At 34.5% G+C, this 25,039-nt stretch overlaps 1 protein-coding gene across 2 annotated transcripts in view; it reads left to right on the top strand.

The window, feature by feature from the left end:
- The window catches only part of C14H10orf107 (chromosome 14 C10orf107 homolog), a 125,066-nt gene that overhangs the window by 13,664 nt on the left and 86,363 nt on the right, over positions 1–25,039 (top strand). For both annotated transcript variants that reach the window (XM_001924770.4, XM_021072468.1), the window contains exons 3-5: positions 1,956–2,125; positions 17,573–17,717; positions 22,233–22,305. In XM_001924770.4, coding sequence (XP_001924805.1) covers positions 1,956–2,125; positions 17,573–17,717; positions 22,233–22,305 — 388 coding nt within the window. The remainder of the gene's footprint in view (positions 1–1,955; positions 2,126–17,572; positions 17,718–22,232; positions 22,306–25,039) is intronic.

Raw genomic sequence — 25,039 nt, forward strand, 5'->3', positions numbered from 1 at the left:
TTCTTACTGACCTTCACTTAAGACTAAATGGTATAATGACTCCAGGATTGGTTGACTCAAATCCTCAATTGTATCAAGAAATGAGGCTTAATTTTAGGATTGATTTTTCTTATGGTTGTAAGACAACTGCCAGTAGCAATCAAAGGTATTGATTTACTCTTTTGTGTTTTTGTTCCACAGAAGCAAGTGAATCTTACTATTAGTTATAATTCACTAGAACAGTTTAGGAGTGTGCCCACCATAGATGAGTAATTACAGAGAATGTCATAAGCTGAAAGGCATTGTATGGCATTATGAGAGGGAGATGAGGTTACCATGATGGGCTGAGAACACTTAGATCTCACTTTGTGGGTTGAGGTCTACCTTGATACCACTGTAAATGAAATGGATATTAGAGAGTGTGTTAAACACAACATCAGCTTACTTTGTTCCCAAACTTGTTTAGTCTTGCTGTATATATTCTGATCATATAATTTATTTCAATATTATGAATAAGAAGGACTCTCTTTTTTGAAAATGGCACAGTATGAAGTTGCCACAACCCCCCACTCTCACCACACACACATATACACACTCCCTCAGAATCACATATAAACATCAAGCAAATACCAACTCCATCCTTGTTCTAACAAGGAGAATGCTGAAAGCCCAAACCACAAAAGGTGAGAATGCCTGCCAGCAGCATTATAGATCAAGCAAAAGTACCGAAGATAGTACAAGGAGGATGCACATAGTCGAACGAAGACTTAGAATGAGCTTAAAAATATACTTACCCTTCCAGGTGAGGAGAAAGCCCTGAAGTGCCATTCCAAGAACCCTTGTTTGTAACAGCAAGACCAAAATATACAGACTTTGAGCAGATACTTCCCATCTTTACAAGAAATAGGTGGTTTATGAAATAGTAAAAAGAACTTATGACTCTTTTATTCTTTTTCCTTGCTAATTGAATAAAGAATAAAAAACTGGAATAATTGATGGAAACCTTTCATATAGAAAATATCTTTTAATATAGCCAGGTTTGAGTACTAAGCAAGGAGTACACATTACAAAGACATTGCAAAACAAACAAACAAAAAAAAAAACCAACAAAAAAAAACAAAAACAAAAAAAACCTGAAGAATAGAAAAAAGGACTGGCAGGCAAAGAAAAAAACACCAGAAAAATATGCCCATGAACAGATAACAAAATGTCAATCTTTATCATAAATTAAGAATACTTATGAAGCAATCGCAGAGTACAAACCAGAGATACAAAAACTGAAGATAGAAATAAAAAAATAAAAGGTGCTGAAACATTAAAAAAAGGAGAAAAGGAATGATCTTTTAGAGGTGAAATTTATAAGCAGGCCAAGGGAAAATTAACACTGCTGAAAACACAAAGGACATCGAAGACAGTAATGACAGAAGTATATAAAATGAAAATCAAATGATTTGAAAAAATTTTTGAAGATTAAAGATAAAATTAAAGCTATAGAAAAAAGTGGGTAATATATACATAATTTGAATTCTTAAAAAAAGAAAACAATATTTAACAATCTAGTTTCAGTACTTTGTCATAAATAAAAGAAACTTGATCATATAAATGGAAAAAGACATTGAATTTGAGAGGGAAAAAAGTAAAGTTACTATACTTGAAAGACAGAGTAAGGAAGAGGGAGGGGAGAGGAGAGATTTAGGAGAAAGAGGAAGAGAAGGAGGACCAAGATGAGTTTGCATTCGCTCTCTCGCTCTCGCGCTCTCTCGCGCTCTCTCCCCCTCTCTCTCTCTCTCTCTCCCCCTCTCCCCCACTTCTTTTGAATGTCATTTTACACTTAGGGTTTTTATATAACTATGAATATTTTTAGATTATGAGCATTACAGAATTTTCATTCAAGAAAAATATTTTTTTGAAACTTAGAAAAAGAACTGGTCAGTATTTAATCTATTTTAATATCTGGATTTTTCTCTTTGTTGCAGGAAACTGGAAAAGTTTTTGAATTTCAAAAACCTTCACACCTGTTTAAAGGAAGCCATTCTACTGGATTATTATGTATCTGGATTTTTGTGGGCTAGAGGAATGGACTTTTCTATTATTCAATATTCAAAATTTATGACTTTACTAGATATGTTACTTCATAATCTTAGAAGTAAGTATATTATTTTTTATTTTTTTTAAGAAAAGAAAATTTAGTGCATTTGTCTAAATTAATGTTCTTAAGCAAAAAGTTCCTAATTTTTAGTAATTCCTTCAGTGAAAATTATGTTTTGTTCCAGGGTATAGCAAAAATATAGTTCATATCTTCATTAAGTTATAAAACCTCAAATAATACTTAACAGGGCTAAAATTCTCTTAATAATTAATTTGCCAAAGATATGTACATTTTATTTTAAAATCTTATCAATGTCATCCATTCCCCAAATGTCAAGAAATCCAGATTTATTTAGGCAGTTTTTTGTTGTTTGAACTATCATGTAAGTATTACTGGGAAATCTTAGAATTACTGTTAAGAGGAATTATTTTGGTCAATATCAAAACCATATGAAATAGACTTTACTAATATTCTTGTTAGCTCTTGTGACTTTTTTTTTTACATATACCCTTGATGAGTACTATAGGAAATTTGGAAATTCTTCCTTGGAGCAATTTTAGATATTAAAGACTTTTGTTTGAGAATAAATAGAATTGCTTCTTAGAAGGAGAGCAAGGAAATCTATTGTTTTTTTATTGCCAACTCTGAGTGGTAGGCAGTGTAATCTTTAACATACATTATGGAACCCAGAGCAACTCCAACTGGGAGGTGTCATAACCACTATCTTAGGGTTAAGCAAGTAGTTTAGAGAACAAGGTTGCATATCTGGGAAATGGCAGAACTAGAACTTGATCTTAGAGTGTATAATCAAAAGACAATGAGCACAATAAACATGAGGTGTTTTGTTCCAGGGTATAGCAAAAATGAGGTGTTTGTGTCTCAATTGAAAGACATGCTTGTGTCAGTGGAACACAGCTTCCTTCTTCCTTCCTTCATTTTCTTCTTCCTTTTTTTTCTCCTTTTCTTTTTAGTTGTTTGGTTGTTTTTAATTTCTTTTTTTTTCCCATTTATTTTCTTTCTTTTTTTAAAATTTTTTTCAAGTAGTCTTAATTGTAATCAATTGTTATTTCCCCAATATATTTTTTTTTCTACTGTACAGCATGGTGACCCAGTTACACATACATGTATACATTTTTTTCTCACATTATCATGCTCCTTCATAAGTGACTAGACATAGTTCCCAGTGTTACACAGCAGGATCTCATTGCTAATCCATTCCAAAGGCAATAGTCTGCATCTATTAACCCCAAGCTCCCAATCCATCCCACTCCCTCCTCCTCCCCCTTGGCAACCACAAGTCTATTCTCCAAGTCCATGGTTTTCTTTTCTGTGGAAAGGTTAATTTGTGCCATATGTTAGATTCCAGATGGAAATAATATCATATGGTATTTGTCTTTCTCTTTCTGACTTACTTCACTCAGTATGAGAGTCTCTAGTTCCATCCATGTTGCTGCAAATGGCATTATTTTTTCTTTTTTATGGCTGAGTAGTATTCCATTGCGTATATATACCACATCTTCCTAATCCAGTCATCTGTTGATGGACATTTGGGTTGTTTCCATGTCTTGGCTATTGTGAATAGTGCTACAATGAACATGCAGGTGCACGTGTCTTTTTTAAGGAAGGTTTTGTCCAGCTATATGCCCAAGAGTGGGATTGCTGGGTCATATGGTAGTTCTATGTATAGTTTTCTAATGTACCTCCATACTGTTCTCCATAATGGTTGTACCAGCTTACATTCCCACAAGCAGTGCAGGAGGGTTCCCTTTTCTCCACACCCTCTCCAGTATTTGTACTTTGTGGACTTATTAATGATGGCCGTTCTGACTGGTGTGAGGTGGTACCTCATAGTAGTTTTTATTTGCATTTCTCTAATAATCAGTGATGTTGAGCGTTTTTCATGTGCTTGTTGGCCATCTGTGTTTCTTCTTTAGAGAAATGTCTACTCAGGTCTTTTGCCCATTTTTCAATAAAATAGGCCTATAAATTCAAGAGACTGACTAGGCCACAAATAGGATAAACCAAAAGAAAAATACCATCAACTAACTGAATCTAATTGACTTTTATAGAACAGTCCACCCCAAAACAACACGATAGTCAATTCTTTTCAAGTTCATATGGCACATTCACCAAGGTGGTCCATATCCTGTGCCAGAACCATAAATTTAAAAAACTCATACAGATAGATTCTCTGACCACAATGGAATTAAACAAGAAAGTAATAATAATAGAGCTATGTTTGAAAAGTCTCTGAACACTTGGAATTATACAGCATAATTCTAAATAGTCCATGAGTCAAAGAGAAAATCTCAACATATATTAGAAAAGATTTTTAAATAAATGAAAACAAAATACATGAAAATTTATGTGGTGCATCTGAGCCAATGGTGATGAAAATTTCAGTGCTTATATTAGAAAAGAAAAAAATCTGAAATAAATAATATAAGCTTGAAGTTTAGGAAACCAGAAAAAAAAGCATGAATCAAACAGAAAGGAAAGAAATAATAACAGAAATCAATGAAATTGAAAATGGAAAGCCAATAGAGAAAACCAATGAAATTAAATCTTGATCTTTGAAATGGTCAGTAAAACTGATAAACATGAAGCAAAACAAAAAAAAAAAGAGAGAGAAAAGGCACAGATTATCATTACCAGGTATTAAAAAAAAAGGGATATAACTAAAGACCTAAAGATGATAGAGAATACCACCTATAATATGTAAACTAAAAAACAAAAAGGAAATTACTGATTTTCAAAAACCACAAACTAACAACATTTACCCAAGATGAAATAGATAACCTGATGGTTTCTAACAATTTAATAAATTGAATTGGTTGCTAAAAACTTCTGGAAGAAAATCTACAGGCCCAGATGTTTTTACTGGAAAATTCCATTAAACATTTAATGAAGAAATACCACCAATTATATATAACATCTTCTAGAAATAATAGAGGAAAGAATATTTCCTAACAATGTTTTGAGGCTAGAATTATCTTTTACCAAAACCTGACAGAGAGAGAAGGAGTATGTAAAGGAGGGAGGAGAAGAGAAAGAGAAGGGAAAATCTTAGAGGAAGGATAGGGAAGTAAGGCTAGGAGAAGAAATTACAGAAATTACCCCAGTTGGTTTTTTTTTTTTTTTTTTTTTTTTTTTTTTTTACATTATCATATAATCATACAGCATTTGTCTTTCTCTGACTTAGTTCACTTATCATAATGCACTGGAAGTTCATCCATGTTGCTGCAAATGGTAAAATTTCATTCTTTTTATGGCTGCATAGTATTCCATTGTGTGTGTGTGTGTGTGTGTGTGTGTGTGTGTGTGTTTCTTCTTTATCCATTAATATGTTGATGCACATTTAGGTTGCTTCCACATCTTGGATATTGTAAATATTGCAGCTATGAACATTAAGGTGCATATATATTTTCGAATTAGTGGTTTGGGTTTTTGTGGATATACACCCAGAAGTGGAATTGCCAGGTCTTATGGTAGTTCTGTTTTTGTTTTTTCAGATACCTGTGTACTGTTTTACACAGTAGCTGTACCAATTTACATTCCCACCAACAGTGTATTAGGGTTCCCTTCTCTCCACATCCTCACCAACATTTGTTATTTGTATTCTCTGCCCCCCCCCTTTTTTTTGCCATTTTAAGTCCGTACCCATGGCATATTGGGGTTCTCAGGTTAGGGGTCGAATTGGAGCTGTAGCTGCTGACCTACACCACAGCCACAGCAATACAGAATCCGAGCAGTGTCTGCAAACTACACCACAGCTCACGGCAATGCTGGATCCTTAACCCACTGAGCAAGGCCAGAGATAGAACCTGCATCCTCATAGATGCTAGTCATATTTGTTAACCACTGAGCCATGATGGGAACTCCTGTTATTTGTATTCTTTTTGATGATAACCATCTGATAGGTGTGAGGTGATATCTCTTTGTGGTTTTATTTGCGTTTTCTTAATGATTAGTGATGCTGAGCATCTTTTCGTGTACTGTTGGCATCTACATTTCTTTTCTTTTTTTTATGGCCACACCTGTGGCATATGGAAGTTCTTAAGCAAGGGGTTCTTAAGCAGTGGCATGCCTACATCACAGCCATGGCAGTACCAGATCTGAGTCGTATCTGCAACCTATGCCACAGATTGATAGCAAGGCCAGATCTTTAACCCACTGAGCAAAGCCAGGGATCAAACCCATATCCTCATGGAGATTACATTGGGTCCTTAACCCACTAAGCCACAATGGGAACTCCTACATTTCTTCTTTGGGAAAATGTTTAGTTCTTCTGCCCATTTTTTAATCAAGTTATTAGGGTTTTGTTTTTTTTTATATTGAATTATTTGACCTTTTATATATGTTAGATATTAACTCCTTATCAGTCATATGATTTGCAGATATTTTCTCCCATTTGGTAGGTTGTCTTTTTGTTTTGTTGATGATTTCCTTAGCTGTAAAAAGGTTTTAATTAATTAGGTCTCTTTGTTTATTTTTGCTTTTATTTCCTTATAAAGTTATGGTAATAAAGTTAGAGTAGTAATGTGGAATTATTGAAGGGATAAACACATAAGTCAGTGGAACAGAAGACAGAATTCAGAAATAGACTCACACAAAAATTGTCATCTGATTTTTTGATAAATATGCAAAAGCAATTCATTGTAGCCTTTTTAATAAATGTTATTGGAACAACTACTCATCTATATTAAAAAAATGCTTCAACCTAAAACTTTTCACTTGATACCGTTATCTCCATTTTGATCATAGATATAAATTTAAAATGTAAAACTATAACACTTTTAGAAGAAAATGTGGGAGGAAATCTTCATGACCTGGTTTGTTGAGATGTCCTTAGACATGAGCCCCAAAACATATCCCATAAAAGAAAAAAATGGATATATTGGACTTTATCAAATTTTAAAACTTTTGTTTTGTGAAAGTCATTGCTAAAAGAATGAAAAGACAAGCTACAGACAGGTAAAAATTTATTTTTAAGTTATATCCATGAAAAAGGACTTGTATCTGTAATAAATAAAGAACTTTCAAAACTCAACAATAAGAAAACAACAATTAAAAATGGGCAAAGCCATAAAAACCCATAACTTCTAACCATCAGACAAACCTGAATTGAGGAACATTGTACAAAATATTTGACCGGTACTCTTCAAATGGACACAGTTATCAGAAACGAGAAAAGTCAGGAAGTTTCTCTGTGGTGTAGCAGGTTAAAGATCTGGTGTTGCCCCAGCTGTGGTGTAGGTAACAACTGCAATGCTGGTTCGATCCCTGACTGTGGAACATCTGCTACATACCTTGGGTGCAGCCAAAACAAAACAAACAACAACTAAAGTCAGAGATACTATCAATCTAGGGGAATCCCAGGAGATATGACTACAAATGTAATGTGGTATCCTGGATGAGATCTTGAAACAGAAAAAGGATGGTAAGTAAAAATTAAGGAAATCTAATAAAACATGGGCTTCAGTTAATTATGATGTGTACAACTGTTTTATTAGTACCATGATAACATAAGATGTTAAAAATAGAAAATAAGAGAAACTATGTGGAGTATGCAAGAATTCACAATACTATTTTTGTAATTTTTCTATAAATATAAATCTATTCTGATATAAGGTTTATCTTTTTTTTAATGGGTGATGAATTTCAACAGAAACTTCATCAAAGAAGATATAAGGATAGCAAATAAACACATGAAAAGATGTTCAACATTATTAGTTGTTAAGAAAATGTAAAATTCTTCTCTTTTCTCATGAGAAGAAAACCAGTGTAATACCACTACACATCTATTAGAACAGCTAAAATAAAAAATACTGACAATAGCAAGTGCTGACAAGGATACGTAACAACTAGAACTCATGTTTTGCTTGTGGAAATGCAAAGTGGCACAGCAACTCTTGACAATAGTTGGCAGTTTCCGATAAAATTATGTTCCATCAATCCCACTCCTAGTCATTACTCTAAAGAAGAGAAAACATATATTCCCACAAAAACTTGTACATGAGTGTTGTGTAACAGCTCTCTTCATAAGTGTCCAAAACTAAAAACAAATCCAAATGTCTGTCAATATGGTGAATAGATAAACTATGGTATACAGTGAACATACAGTGTAACACTACTCAGCAGTAAAAGTGAATTAGCCATGATACAGCAATTTGGATGAATCTCAATAACATCATACTGAGTTAAAGAAGTCAGCCTAAAAAGATTGTATACTGTCTGACAACATTTATAGGAAATTCTAAAAAAAGACACAAAGTCAGTGTTTGCCAAAGGTTGGGGTGGGGAGAGGACATGAAAGGATATTATGACAGAGTTTTGTGAGGTGATGTAACTGATCTGTGTCATGATTGTAGTGGTAGTTATGTGTCCTATCCAAGTTTAAGTCCATGGAACTGTACGTCAAAAGAAAATTCAGTTTTACTGTATGATAATTTAAAAAACATTTATATGTGAAAACAAAGATAAAAAAGACAGCCCACAGAATGGGAGAAACCATTTTCAAATGAAGCAACTGGTGAAGAATTACTCTCTAAAATATACAAATACCTCCTGCACCTCAATATCAAAACAAACAACCCAATCCAAAAAATGGGCAGAAGATCTAAATAGACATTTCTCCAAAGAAGTCATGCAGATGGCCAAAAAACACATGAAAAGATGCTCAAGCTCAACATCACTAATTATTACAGAAATGTTAATGAAAACTACCTTAAGATACCACCTCACACCAGCCAGAATGACCATCACCAAGAAGTCTACAAATAATAAATGCTAGAGAGGGCATGGAGAAAAGAGAACCCTCTTACACTATTGGTGGGAATGTACATTGGTGCAACCACTATGGAGAACAATATTGAGGTTCCTCAAAAAACTAAAAATAGAACTACCATATGATCCAGCAATCCCGCTCATGGACATCTATCCAGAGAAAACCATAATTTGAAAAGATAGGCGCACCCCAGTGTTCATTGCAGCACTATTTACAATAGCCAAAACATGGAAGCAACCTAAATGTCCATCCACACAGGTATGGATAAAGATGTGGTACATATATACAAGGGATTATTACTCAGCCATAAAAAGAATGAAATGATGCCATTTGCAACAACATGGTTGGACCTAGAAACTATCATACTGAGTGAAATTAGTGAAAGACAGACACCTTATGCTATCACCTATATGTGTAATATAAAGAAAAAATGATACAAATGAACTTATTTACAGAGCAGAAATAGACTCACAGACTTTGAAAAACTTATGATTACTGAAGTGGACAGGTGGGGGAATTGGGAGGGATGAACTGGGGGATTGGCATATGCACACTGAGGTATATGGGACAATTGGCCAATGGGGACCTGAGGTATAACACAGAGACCTCTACCCAGTGTTCTGTGATAATCTATGTGGGAAAAGAATCTGAGAGAGAATGGATATGTATATTATGTATGACTGGGTCATGTTGTACAGGAGAAATTATCACAGCCTTGTAAATTATACTCAATAAAAATGGTCTCATGCATGAGAAGAAAAAAGAAAAGAAAAAATATATGCTCTAACAAGAAAGAGAAACTATGTAAGAATAAACTTTAAAAAGAAATGTGCAAGCCCTAATGAATAAAAGGTCAAAGCATTTTAAAGGTCACACAAAAAGTTTTCAACATTAGGAAAAAAATCAACATTCTTTGAAAGACTGAACATCGTAATGATGAATCTTGTCAGGTTAATTTATAATATTAATATTCCAATAAAATACTGACATTTTTTGGTTAATGTTTTTAGCTGGGGTAGGTTACTAAGCAAGGTGATTATAATAAAAATATGGAAGAGCAATAAAAATAGCCAGAAAAACTGTCTTTAAAAAGTATAATAAGCTATAGCATATCCTAGTAGCAACAGTAGCAGTAATACTAGTAGCAGTAGTAAGTAGTAGTAGCAGCAGTAGTAGTAGTAGCGCAGCAGGAGCAATAATAGCAGTAGTGGTGGTGGTAGTATTGGTAGCAGCAGCAGTAGCTGTAACAGTGGCAGTAGTGGTGGTAGTGGTAGCAGTGGTGGTAGTGGTAGTCGGTAGTAGCAGTAGTAGTGGTAGTAGTAGCAGTGACAATGGTGGTGGTGGTAGTAGTATTTGTAGTAGCAGTATTATAAAAATCTCAAATATTTGGACAGAGTGGTGGCTCACTGTACAAACAAACCAAAGAGACAAAGCAGAATGTGTTAGCAATAGACTCAAGCATTGGAATTCAATATTTGGTAAAATGACATCCCAAATCTGTGGTGAAATTATTTACTATTCAATACATTATATTGGGGCAACTGGGTATCCATCTAGAAAAAAAAATAAAATAAAACTGGATTCCAACCTGTCTCTATCCATAAACCAGAATACATTCCAAGTGGACCAAATACTTAAATGTAAAATTAAAGGAACTACAAAAATGTTAGAGAAAAACAGAGGTTAATTTATTTACAACCTGAATGGGGAAGACCTTTATAATTATGCCTCAAAATTTTGAAGCCATAAAGACAAAGATAGTTAAGTTTGTCAAAAGTCTGCACTCAAAAAAATACCAAAAGAACAATCAGAAGAAGAATAAGAAACTGGAAAATCATTACATCTCAGATACCAACAAACAATTAAGTTCTATGATATAAAAAGAGCATGCAGAAGCAAGAAGAAAAAGACCAAAAATGCTATAGAAGAGTATGACATGGCTATGACTAAATAAATACAAATTATTCTTAAATGAAAAGTTCAGCATTCAAGATAATAAAATTGCTAATTAAAACTACACAGAAATGCCACTTGTCATATATCAGACTGACAAAACTAAAATTTTGGTAGCATTCTCAGCTGTCAAAGCTGTTATAAAACAAATCTTATATTGCTAATGGAAGTATACATTTGAAAACCATCTTGTGGAATGTAGGTTAGCAACTATCCATTCAATTTGTCTCTTTGATGTAGCAATTCCATTTTGTGGAGTTTATCCTACAAATCCACTTGCACACATGTAACCTGACATATATGTAAAGTCATTAGTTGCAGTAATGTTTGAAAAAACAAAAAACTAAAAATATCATTTGAAAAAATCAGTGTGAACTCTTGTTTAACTTAATAGAAATACAGATGTATAAATTGTTAAGTGTAAACACATATACACACATACTTCTTAGCTCTGTTCACAAAGAGGCCCCAAAAGCAATAACATCCAGTAGCAAGGAGCATACCACCCAGGACCCAGTTCTTGGTGTATAATTTCATTCTCAAATAAAGGAACCAGGGCTCCTTAGAAAAAGGATCATAGACCTGGAATGAGGAACATAAAAGATGAGCTTGGGGCAGCTTGTGACCAAAAGTAAGTGCTCACAAATCAAAATGATGAGGGATATGTCAAAGAAACAGAGAAGCCAACTGAAAAAGCTCCCAATGTCCAAAATTAGAGCAATTTGAACAAAATAACATGGTGTTGAATTATAATCCAAAGTACAAAATTAACACTTATGAATCCACACTGATAAAAATTAGTGATTGCAAATTAACTGGGGTAAAACAGACAAATCTCCTAGGTAGAATTCCTAATAATATATGTAGATGCTTCACCTTCAAGAAGTCGAAGCACCACTCCCCACCCCTTAAGTGTGGACTACACAGGGACTCCTTCCAAAGAGGACAGTATGGAAAGGGAGAAAAACAGTGGCTTGACAGTAGAGAAGCCTGACAAGTAGAGCCTCAACCAGGTGACTAAGGCCGACACACTGAGGAATAAGCCATGTTCAATAGCAATACCCTCGATATAATGGGATGAGAATGACACTGTAGTCTTCCTCTCCCAAAACCCTTACCCCCTGTCTAATTATGACAGAAATATCAGATAAACTCTAATTTAAGGGCATACTGCAGGGAATCTGACTAGTACTTCTCAAAACTGTCAAAGCCATTAAAAAGAAAGAATGTCTAGAAAACATTTCAGTCTAAGGAGACATGATGACTAAACATAATGTGTCCTAGAGGGGATCCTGGAACAGAAAAATACTTTAATAAATAAATCCAAAATATGAACTTAAATGATAATATATCAATATTTTCTCATTAGTTGTGTCAGATGCATCATAGCTATATTCACAATGGGGAAAACTTTATGGGCTATCTGGGAATTTGGTAATATTCTTTCAACTTTTCTATAAATCTAAAAACTACTCTAAAATTACAAGTTTATCTGTAGGGATTACCTTATACCTAAATTGGAATACTATGCAGCTGTGAAAAGGAAAGAATGAGGGGAGTTCCCTTGTGAGGCAGTGAGTTAAGGATCCAGTGTCACTGCAGCAGCTCGGGTTGCTGCTATGGTGCGGGTTCCATCCCTGGTCCAGGAACTTCCGCATGATGAGGGCTGTGGCACAAAGAAAAGGAAAGAATGAGGAAGTTTTCTAAGTATCCTAATTTGTTACTGAGTAAAACAAGGTATAGACTTGTATTCTTTTATCTATAAAAGAGAAAAAATGAATTCATGTTTTTATAATATATACAAAGAAATGCTGAAAGAATACAGAAAAAACTAATCAAAATTTTCTGTGTGAAGAGCATAGGAACTGGGCACATGGACAATAGGATTGGAGGAGGTCTTCTCATGTCACATCTTTGAATATATTTTTTAAACCATGTGAATATATCACCTATGAATTAAATTGTAAAAGGAAATATATGGCATAAACAGACTTAACCTTTGCAGCCTCCGAGCTGACTGTTTGCAAACTAGGCACAGAATAAAGGAAAGTTTAAAAATTTCATGGATCTCATATTTCAAATTTGACAAGAAATTTCCATTTTAAACTTTTTCCATAACTTATAACTGACTCAAGAATATTCCTTTTATGTGAAACTTTATATTGTTGATACCAGTTCCAAAATGATTTTTTAAAACTTGAGCAGGACCCGTCCAAGTACACATAAACTATGAGAGGGTGAAAGTACATATATGTAAAACCTAACCAGAAAAAAAGCAAGGCAACTAGTGTTTCCTTCTGGCAGGACAAAAAAAAAAAAAAAAAAAATCCCCTCGAACCTTTCAATCTAGCAAGGTTATCCATGATCATCAGGCAAAATGGAATCTTAGCCAAGTGTGCCAGGGAAGGAAGTAAAGTATGGTTATACTCAAACTCAGAGGTGGTGACGTCCTGGGCACCTAGCATACACTCCCCTCTGGAGCAACATCTTCATAGAAAAAGCCCTGAAGAGCAGTCTGTGCTGTGAACTATAGTTGTGGTCGACTATTACGAAGTTCTAATATCTGCATTTTATACTGACTGCATTTTATACTGACTAGGTTTCTCATCTGTCTCTTGTCTCAGATTATACTGCATTAACTATAAGACATTCAGCAGACAACACACCTGGAACCAAGGTAGATCAAACTAAGAGATTATAAAACATAGGATTTGTATAGTTACCTTAACAAAATGTATTTTGAGGTCTAGTTTTTCCAGAACCTGACCAAGGACAAGATACAGAGTATTAGATACACTCAATATCCGGCCTCCATCCAGGTCAATGGGCCTAGATTGAGTCTCCTCTATATAACATGACTATAGGAAACAACCATAGAATACGTTTTAGTTCTTTGAAATTGAATTGTTTTTCCTCCAAATAGAAATGATAATAATAATAATTAGCATTTATATAGAATTAATTTGTGTCACTCACAGTGCCATTTGCTTTTCAGATACTGTGTCAATTAATTGCTTTTCAGATACTGTGTCACTGTGTCAGAGCATTATAAGATAGTTCTATTATTCCCCTCATTTTACTTTATTTCTTTTTTGTTTTGGGACTGCACTTGCAGCATATGGAAGTTCCTGGCCTAGCGGTCGAATTGGAGCTGTAGCTGAGGCCTACGCCTCAGCCACGGCAACGCTGGATCTAAACTGCATATATGACCTATGCAGCTTATGTCAATGCCAGAATCTTAGCCCACAGAGTGAGACCCACATCCTAATGGATATTATGTCAGATTCTTAACCCACTGAGCCACAATGGAAATTCCATCTCCTCATTTTAAAAATGAGAAAAACAAATGAGATTCAGAGAGGTTAAATCTGAACCCCAGTAAGCAAGAGCCCATCCTTCTGACTTGTGCATCAAATCTGCCCAGCTTTGGGCTGAATTCAAGAAGCACTATACACTTGTGTATGTATCTTTTTAGTTGACCACGTGTTTCCCATGCATTTCTTGTTTAATCTTCACAAGGCACTGTTATTTTGAAAATTGGTATTATTCTCATTTACAGATAAGGAAAATGAAACTCAGATCACCTAACTAATAAATGGCAGTTATGAGGTACCAATCTAAGTCTTTTATAAGTCTAGTGTATTCTTTCATTACCCTGAATTTTCATGGAAAAATTTTATTTCTAGTAACTTTTACTATTTAATTGGTTAATCTTTCATATTTTAATCACATCACTAAATGTGATTTTTAAAAGAGCAAACATTTCAGTTACGTAGTGAAATGATAACATTCCTAGTTTTTAAAGCTATTATCAGAGTTCCCATCTTGGCGCAGCAGAAACGAATCCAACTAGGAACCATGAGGTTGCAGGTTCGATCCCTGACCTCGCTCAGTAGGTTAAGGATTCCGCGTTGCTATGAGCTGTGGTGTAGGTTGCAGACATGGCTCAGATCTGGAGTTGCTGTGGCTCTGGCATAGGCCGGCAGCAACCGCTCCAATTGGACCCCTAGCCTAGGAACCTACATGTGTCGCAGGTATGGCCCTAAAAAGACAAAAGACAATAAATAAATAAATAAATAAATGCCATTATCTATAGAAAGACATTAGACATAGAAAAACTGTTTTAAAGCTTGGATAAGTATAATAACATCTAGAATTATAATCATCTAAATTTTTTCTCTGCATCTGTAATTAATACCGTTTTATTAATAAAATGATTCAGATTGTAATCCATTCATTTCTAAATTGCTTTTATCCAACAGATTTTTCATTTCTGAAATTACTCTTATTTTCAAAAGAATTTTATTATGGATAAAGTAATATTCTATAATTGAGCTTCACTTAGAATAATATAGGAAAGCCTAGTTATCCAGCAATAATTTGTGTTTCTGATAGATGTAAAAAAAGATCTGGAAGGAGGCTATGAGAATTGGACTAGTTGTCATTCATGAATCCAGATTTTAATTGTTATACATGTTTATGCTTCTTTTCTAATTCCTACACATAGAAAAGAATCCAGACTAAACAAATTACAAGTTAGTGTTTAGAGTGTCTTCCAAATTTTTAAATTACTTTACTGTCATTTATTAGTAATTTGGGGACCAAGCACTTATATCCCAGAAAAAGTAGCTATGTAACCCAGAGGTAACTGGATCCAAAGATTGGCCTGTGTTCTTCTAACTCCTCTGCACTCTCCCCTTCTACCTCTCCAAAAAATCCAAACAAAAACATGGAAAGTTTACTAGTGGTTTCCTAAGAAAAAGAGGTTTGGTTGGGATTGGGAAGGTGGAGTTAACATCTTTCAGCACAGTTCTCCCTTAAGCCCTTATCCAGACAGTCAAGCCCCTGCTGACCATTGCCTCCAGCTAGCAGCCAATCCAACCTCATTTTTGCTAGATCCTTTCACCTTTTCACCCCCATGCTGTTTGGTCTTGTGTCCATACATACCTCACCTGTCAGCAAACAAAAGACAGTTTGGACACTTCAGTTACCTAGATTCATCTTCAGGACATGGGGAGCCATGTTTGTATCGTAAATAATATTTGCCTACCACAAGTAAAAATGAGAATAATATAACCAATAGAAAAAGAAGAGTAAAGTTAATGCTTGTACTCTATTCATTATGAAAGTTAAGTCTAAGGCATTTGACATATCTTTACTTTTTCAGCTGGACAGATGCCAGAGAAGATAGTTTTACTTTGTTGCTTGTTTGCTTTCAATTGCAAAGAATAGACCATAACCATTGACTTGTTTATTTTTGGTAATGGTGGTGTCAAGTGTCACTCTTTTTTTTTTTTTAATTTATTTATTTTTCCTGCTGTACAGCATGGGGACCAAGTTACACTTACATGTATACATTTTTTTTCCTCACCCTTTGTGCTGTTGCAGTATAAGTATCTAGACATAGTTCTCAATGCTACTCAGCAGGATCTCATTGTAAATCCATTCCAAGTTATATCCCATAACCCCAAGCTCCCGATCCTTCCCACTCCGTCCCTCTCCCCCCGGATGGCCACAAGTCTGTTCTCCAAGTCCATGATTTTCTTTTCTGTGGAAATGTTCATTTGTGCTGTATATTGAATTCCAGTTATAAGCGATATCATATGTGTTTGTCTTTGTCTTTATGAATTATTTCACTCAGTATGAGAGTCTCTAGTTCTATCCATGTTGCTGTAAATGGCATTATGTCATTCTTTTTTATGGCTGAGTAGTATTCTATTGTGTATATATACCACATCTTCCTAATCCAATCATCTGTCGATGGACATTTGGGTCAATTAATCTTTGACAAGAGAGGCAAGAACATAAAATGGGAAAAATAAAGTCTATTCAGCAAGCATTGCTGGGAAACCTGGACAGCAGCATGCAAAGCAATGAAATTAGAACACACCCTCACACCATGCACAAAAATAAACTCAAAATGGCTGAAAGACTTAAATATAAGACAGGACACCATCAAACTCCTAGAAGAGAACATAGGCAAAACACTCTCTGACATCAACCTCATGAATATTTTCTCAGGTCAGTCTCCCAAAGCAACAGAAATAAGAGCAGAAATAAACCACTGGGACCTAATCAAACTGAAAAGCTTTTGTACAGCAAAAGTGTCACTCTTTTTTTGCAGTGTCATCTGGCTCTCACCACCACATCAGGAATACGTTTGAGAAAAAGCTTACATAAGTTATGTCTGTAGCTTGGAAAAGGAAAAAAAAATCTTGATATTTTACATAAAATCCGAATTTCTGGCATCCATTGAAAATCTTCAGGCCCAAATTCCCACATGGTTACAATCAGCTAAAGCCAAGTGTTGACTCTCTCTGTTCATTTACATTTTCAGCTCTGAGTTCAGTTCTGCTGTCTAGAGTGGCTGACTCTATCACGTTGGCTTTCCTTATCAGCTGACCCAACAAACCTTTGTGTCATTTCCATCTATACTCTTAGTCTAAGATCATAAAATTCTTTTCTTTTCTTTTCCATTCTAAAGTAATCTTTAGATAGATTGAATTTTTTTAATATCTTAAAATAGAAATATTTTTTAGACAATTGTATAGTATTATGGTAATTTAAAATTTTGGAGTGTGTCAACTGATATTCTTTTACAAAAAATATCATTATTAATTGGCATAAGAAAGCATAATAGTTTTACCATTTGTCCTACTAATACTGAAAAAGGACATTTTTGCACATTAAGGGGATCTTGGATTATTTTGTTTCCGGAACATCTAATAAAATGATGCTTAAGATTTCTCTGGATTTTATTTCAGCACTGCGTATGTCCTTAGAAGACAGCATAAAATGGCTTGGAGAAGTTATGGCTGAAATAGGGCCATCCCATTCACAAAAAAATGAGGAGTGGAATATCTTTGATATAAAACAAACCAATGCTATTGTTGATTACTTAAAAGTCAGGTATGGATTTTTTCAGTAGTATTTATTTCTCATTTTAGGTTCTCTAGAAAATGTCTATTAAATAGAAACCAATTCAGTTTTTAATAAGGTTAAACATTTACAGAATTTAGCAATAACTAACCCCAACCAGTAATTAGAGTATATTCAGATCATCCACCCAATAAATAAAAACCAGGACATTGAACATTTTGGTTAAACTTGCATTCTTAAAAAAAAGGTTTGTGTTTTATAAATATAGTTTCATCTAAAATTGCCTAAGGATTTCTTTTTCTCTGAGTCTCTAATACTGTTTTTCTTAATAAAATGATTCTAATTATTCAAATTTGATTACAATAGACTTCAAGTAGTTGACCTTGACATTAAAATTTTACATTTCAAAGAGTAACATTTATTTCCATTTAAACATTTAGTTTAAGTGATTCATATTAGAAATTGAAGAGATTTAGGTATATACTTCCTCAAATTTATTATGTGCCCTGAAATATTTTGTATTATTAACCAATTTTAAATTCATTAAGTCTTCCTTTCTGCGTAGAAAGTGATGGTGGGTGGAGGGAGAGTATTTTTATTAGAGTGATTCTTCATTGGTGAACTGAGAAATCTGTCTTATTATATGTTTTGTCACAAGGTCTGCAGTAGAGTCATGCATTTCTCCCAAGGGACATTTATAAAGTTAGCAAATATTTAAACAAGTGTTGGTAAAAATCTTTCTTTTGCCTAACTAAAAGCTCTGCAAAATATCTTTGTTCCTCTATTACTGTATACTGCAGTGCTTTCCAACTTTAAGTTTTAAAATTCCAAAATAAATGGTGCTGCATGATGTTCTAGACATGCTTATGATTTGCTTGGCAAGGATCCTGGTTGTAGTCTGGAAGTTTTTTAAAAATTAATGTGTTTAATATGATAAGGTTTATATACTGGTTTCTGGCATGAATTAATGGTGTATGACATATTTTTATGTAATAGCATTTGATATAATATGATTGCTTAACATAACAACAGACCTCCTAATATGTGTCTCTCACTAAAAACCACAGTAGTCTTCATATCAATTAGATTAAGGAGACATCCTTGTGTGGGGGAGGGAAGGAAATGGAAATCTGGAATTGGAGGAGAGCCTATGCCCCAGGCTCTTTCTGCCCGTCAGGGTTTGGATATCACTGGGCAAGGGCAGTTCTCTGCACATTTGTAGAGCATCCTTCTTTCCTTTCTCTCTCTATTTGAACCAGGTTTCTCTTGCAGAACACATTTTTCAGCTGAGCTCTAAGTGCAGGAGGTTTGTAATGGGCTCCAAGGACTGACAGTTAACCAAGTAGCAAAACCCATGCACCTTCTGAATGATGAAAGATGGGGCTCTTTTCTCATGTATCACATCTTCATTAATGCATTTCTTGACGTTTTATTGACAGTCAGAAAACGGTTCAGTGAGGAGGGGATGCCAGTGTTAGTCACCTTTAAATCCTAACCAGGGTAACTTCACATACCCAAAATACCTAGTCTTCTCAAAAAAAAAAAAAAAAAAATTCAAAGAATAGCCAAATTAAATCAGAACTAGTTTTTGATGCTGTTAAATTTTCATATTGTAATTTCAAGGAAATTACATGTTTTAAGTGACTCTGTCACAGAAGATAATGTATCAGTTGGTAAGTAGGATTTCTGGAATTGATACTGTCATTGTGTAGAGAAATGTGTTTTTCTACAACACCTGTTCAGGATATCTCATAGGTCCACAAATGTAAGTTTAAAGGCAGTTAAATCATATAATACTTTTCATTTTAGTGACTACAAAAAAGTTTGATAAGTATGGAGCTATCTTAATTATCAAAAGTATAAAAATGTTTCAGTTTGATCTGATGATTAAGTTTACTCAACCAGTAAAAGCCTTAGTCAGTTTTGGGAGAGCGTTTTTTGGAACATGACCTATAGCACACAAAACTTAACTGACAGTAAAGTTGAAATTTCACATGATGCCTTTTTTTTTTTTTTTTTTTGGCTGTACCCGTGGCAGACAGATGTTCCCAGGCCAGGGATCAAACCCACACCAGAGCAGCAACCCCAGCCACAGCAATGACAATGCCAGATCCTCAACCCGCTGAGCCATGAGAGAAGTCCCATACGATGCTTTTATATGATGTGTCTGTGAACTGAAAAAACTAATACCAAAATTCTTCCCTAACATTGCTAATGAGTACTGTGTAATCTACATTTGTATGTATTGTATAGCATAACAAATATAAGTACTTACTGTAGCTTTTTAATATTAGACAACATTTAGATCTATACCTGGTTCAGGAACACTTGTATCATTATGTATTCTACATAATCCCTGAAAATCAAATGAAGGCATATCCTCAATATAAGAAAATCAACACTGTCGCTCTTTACACAAGAGCACTCCCTGCCATGGAGCCAAATATCTTGACCTGTTTTAATTCTGAGTATTCTTCCTTTGATTTAGGACTAAGGCAAGATGTCTGACAAAATAGTCTAGGGGTTTGAGCAGCTGGAAATCCAAAGGAAGAGGGGAAAAAATGCACTCCCATAGCAGAGCCATCTAATAGCTCCTTGGTAAAGTTAGAGAACATCAACCATAGTGGGGGACAGAATGAGGCAGTGGAGGTGATTTGACCTGTCCCTGAGTAAAGTGCTTCCTAAAGGCCCTGATCCATCTCACCATAGCCTGCATGACCCTCATCTGTCTCACCATAGCTTTGCCCAACCTTGCATCTTTGACTGCTGCATCCAAGTCATGCATTTTATTTTCATTGGTAGAAGTGAATTTCTCTTTTGGCATGAAACAATCTAATAAATATATGCGATGAGGAGAGTAAGTCTGAAAGATTATAAAATTGTGGGAAGGAAGATTTATGAATTAACTTCATTTGTGGCACAAGTTGGGGAAAGGAAAATTTTACCCTGGTTAGCTGAGAAGAAGCCAAGCTATTTCCAAAATACTCTACAGTCTTTTAATTCTTCTACTCAAAGTCAGTTATTACCAGTGTAATATTTTTAACCTTAAAGCTTTCTCTAGGTAACCCAATGTAAGGGAAGGAGAGTTTGAATTTATTTTGCTTCATTGAATCATCAAACTTCACTAATCTTGATGTATTTTCTAGCCAACAAATCAGAGTAATGTCAAAAGCTAAGTGAGTTTTTTGAATGTTGATGACTAATTTGAATGTACAAGCGTTTTTCCTCCCTCAAAAAGTCCCATGACTGAGTCTGCACACCCATCACATTTTAATGGATTATGTTAGTAGTGAGATCAACTGCTAATATAACTCAGAGAGACCCAGCTGCCTGAGGATTTCTTCATTGATTTCAAATGAATTGAAACTTTGATCCATTACAGCATTCAGGAGAAACCATTATTATACATGCTCTGTAGCTACATTTTGCAAATGTTAATTTCTCAGTTATATTAAAATCAATTTTCTTAAATAGCAAAAGGCACCAGAGTGAAAGAGAAACCACTAAGACAATTTTTTGTTCTTCAGCATTTTGCTGTATTATGAGTCTATTAATTTTCCCAACCAGCAGGAAGAGAATTAGAAAAATTCAAATATTATCACAAACAGGATATTAAAAGTCAGCCCTTCAGTAAATTTTTAACTCTCAATAACACATTGCTGAGATCTTTAAACTCACTAGAAATGTATTTTTTAAGAAACTCCTATCTTTTGACTCTTCATAGTTTTTATACAGTGACCACCTAGTCTTTAGAGTAGGAACTGAAGAAATTTTCTTTCTTAAATTAATTCCTCTCTTTGATGTGTAATTGAATGTTCTTCAAGAACATCAGACATCTTCTAAAAAGTATTTCACTTAATATTACATCATTTTTCAGCTATTATCAGATATTATTTTAATCTTAAACAGTTTGAGTATGTGAGAAATAATTGATATGGAAGTAGACTATAGAGTTCAGTGCCATTCATACCAAAGGAAACTGACTCCAGTTTGGAGCAAAACTTGAAAAAGAATGCGATGTTTGGTATAAGTTTGGCCAGTGCCTTGTTTGGTTATGAGCCAGGAAGAATCAAGATGAAGTCTAATTGCTCCCTTGTCACAGATCTATCCACTCATCACAGATTAATTTACTGATATTCATTTAGGTAATATGTTATATTGTTAATGTCTCAAAAAATAAATCTTTAATTTCTTATAATTTCTGGGCACTTTATTTTGGATTAAAGAAGGTGGCTAACTGCATATAACTGCATATCAGTGTTTAATGTCTTTAGCTTGGTCAATACAATTTTCCTTTAATGAATATTCTCATGAGAGTTAACTTGTGACACAAAGGGTTAAGATCCACTGTTGTCAAAGCAGCAGCTTGGGTCACTACTGTGGTGTAGGTTTGATCCCTGGCCCAGGAACTTCCACATGCTGTGGGCATGGCCAGATATATGTATGTATGTGTGTGTGTGTGTGTGTGTGTGTGCGCACATTCTTACACACTGCTTTTTTTACAAAATAAATTTATTTGAATTTCACATTTATTTTGTATTTCAGCCTATTTCAACACTACAAGCTATATGAGTTTCTGTTCTACTCTACCAGGGAAGAAATTGTGATAGGAACTGAGGTAAGTAATTTATCTAGATGGAACTAATTAAGCTGAATCACTTAATGCATGCTGATCAGCATCTGGATCTTTAACTGCTTAAAGCAACTTCTTGTCAAGATTACTGAAGTGTTAATATAACCAACTAGTAGTTTGCAAAAAGAATAATTACATAAAGGGAGCATTGGATTAAGAAAATAAGCTGTCTTCTGGCATTAAAAGCATTGCTAATTACATATACTTTATGTATTTATGGGTTATTTGACAAAGCTCAATTGCATAGATCATGTACGTCTTCATACAAATAAAACCAGGGACAGTGAGATAAACTAATTCAGTTAAATCTCTTCTAATTTCACATTTGTTTTCAGTCTACTCATTGTTTAGGGCCTAATTCAAATCTCACTTCCTCAAGGAAGCAAACCTTCCTTAATTGCATTGCACCTCAAAGGAAGGGTTTAGACAGACTCTTCAGTCACATTCTATTATTTTATCCCAGTTGGTCTTCTTTTGCTGAATATTGACTACTCTTAACACACAAATAAGCACATAAATCTATACCATGTTACGTGGTTTTCTAATTATTTCCTGTGGATTGATATGGTTAATATGATCCAACTATAATTTCCTTGAAGGCAAGGATCTTGTGCTGTTTTTCTACACAGCAGATAGTATAATGAGGACATACCTGTCTATACACGTAAGTGATTCGGTGACAGTGCATAGAATCGCAGTGAGAAGTGAGGTACTTTTAAACAGCCTTATATGTAATCACATATTTATAATGACTAGAAATGAATCCTGGGTAAGAGAACATCTTAAGGAAGCTAAAGATATCATTAAAAGGGGCTTCTTCAATTCTCAACTCCTTGAGGAGGCTTGTATTGCCTAGAAGTATAAGAGACAAGAGTGACCATGGTTAGAAATAGAGTGAATAAGGGGATATTTATATTGTCTTTATTAAGAACTGGATGGAATGTGCCAGCTGTTCTATCTTTCATAGTATTGTTTTTCTGGAATTTATAAATTGCTTGCTTCATAAATACCTTGGTTACCATGTCCCACACTCCATTGGGGTACTTTTTCTAATGCTGGCCTTTTAAATGAGCTGAAGTAAAACAAGGAACCCTTTTTGCTTTTGACATTCCTTAAAATTTCTTCTTTGCAATCTCTTCATACAGTTGCTTAAACTAGGTGTCACTTGACAGAGTTTCACTGAAAACGTTTCCATTTCAGACTTACATCATATAGTATGACAGCATTGCAATAATTATCTGTTTGGAATACAGCCCTATCTCATCCATTCAGCAAAACTTTGGGAAAATGAGAGTGGCTTCAACAGCAGCATAAGCAGATATTTAGAATCATCAAGAAAAAATTTCATAAAGAACTCTCTTTTCCTTTTGTTAATTACACAATGGTGCCTTTCTTCTTCATTGTAAGGATATATTTAGGTGACATTTATGCTTATGGAAAGATAAAATGGAGAAAGTAGACAAGGATTGGCTCATTTATTTTCCATTGTCTTTTGTATTTTCTCCAAGCTGAGTAGAACTACCAAAAAAAAAAAAAAATCCTTAAAGAAAAGATATTTGGTCTTCAAAAATTAGACCATTCATGGATTTCTAAAGGATTAACCGAAGCAAGTTAAGCAAAACAGTGTCGGATAACCTTTAGTGCAAATACCTCGTTTTTAATTAACAACCATTCATAGAGGAGGCAGGGGCATGCCCGCTAATGTAATTATTCATGCTGACCTTGGGGCTCTGGGACCAAACAAGGGCCACACAAACACCACATAAACGTTCCAGATTTAACTCTCAGGCAAGCATTCAAGTTAAATAGCTCTGACAAATTTTAGTTTTTTTCTTGATTGTGGATACTTGATTATAACAAAATGCATAAAATTGCCTCTAAGAATAACTGCTAAATATTAATTTTAATTATTAATAGAGAACATAAATAAATCATACTCATGCTTTTCTTGGGTTTTAGTTTAAAGAAAATTGAATTTGTGTTTTTGAATTTAACAATTGTTTCTAGCTATTCCTACTCACCTTTTCCAAGAAATTTCATGTTATTCTTCGATCACAGAGGCAGTTTAAGTGGGTCGTTATTCTTCACTTAGATTTTTCAAAATCTAGAAATCTAATAGATACAGTTCTATAAGCAGCATGTTTTGTAGTTCATTCAATGGTTCACATATCATATATGTTGAAAAAGGCAGAATGAGCTAGAATAATAATAGAATGGAGCAGGAAACGAAGGCAGCAGATACCTGCAGTTGTAGCCATCTTAATGGGTAAAGTATTATGTGACACTTCATCGATAGAGAGGAGGACTCCCTTTTAATTACCCAAGCCAGGAGCTCTCCAAGTCTGTTCTGACAATACAGTTAGACCATAGACCCACAGACATAAGAATTCTGAGGGAACCAGAATCTCCTTAATGAATATATATTTTCTGTGGCTTAAGGACTCCCCCAGAAGAAACCTGGAAACTGCCATGTCCTTTGCTTTTGTTACCTGGAAACTATGAGAAGCATTGTATAACTGCTCACAAAGAACCCTTCTTGGTATTAGAAATGGTGATAATCAAAAACTCATAGCAGATACCCAAAGTCACGGTTCTAACCAAGTATCTACTGCCAGGCATCTACTTAAATGCGACGGTATAGCTATAACAATTATTTATCTGTTTATTCCGCATATGTTATCCAGTTCCTGTTATGCTCTAGGCCTTGTACTAAGTTCTA

Source organism: Sus scrofa, chromosome 14 (assembly GCF_000003025.6).
Source record: "Sus scrofa isolate TJ Tabasco breed Duroc chromosome 14, Sscrofa11.1, whole genome shotgun sequence".
Lineage (NCBI taxonomy): Eukaryota > Metazoa > Chordata > Mammalia > Artiodactyla > Suidae > Sus > Sus scrofa.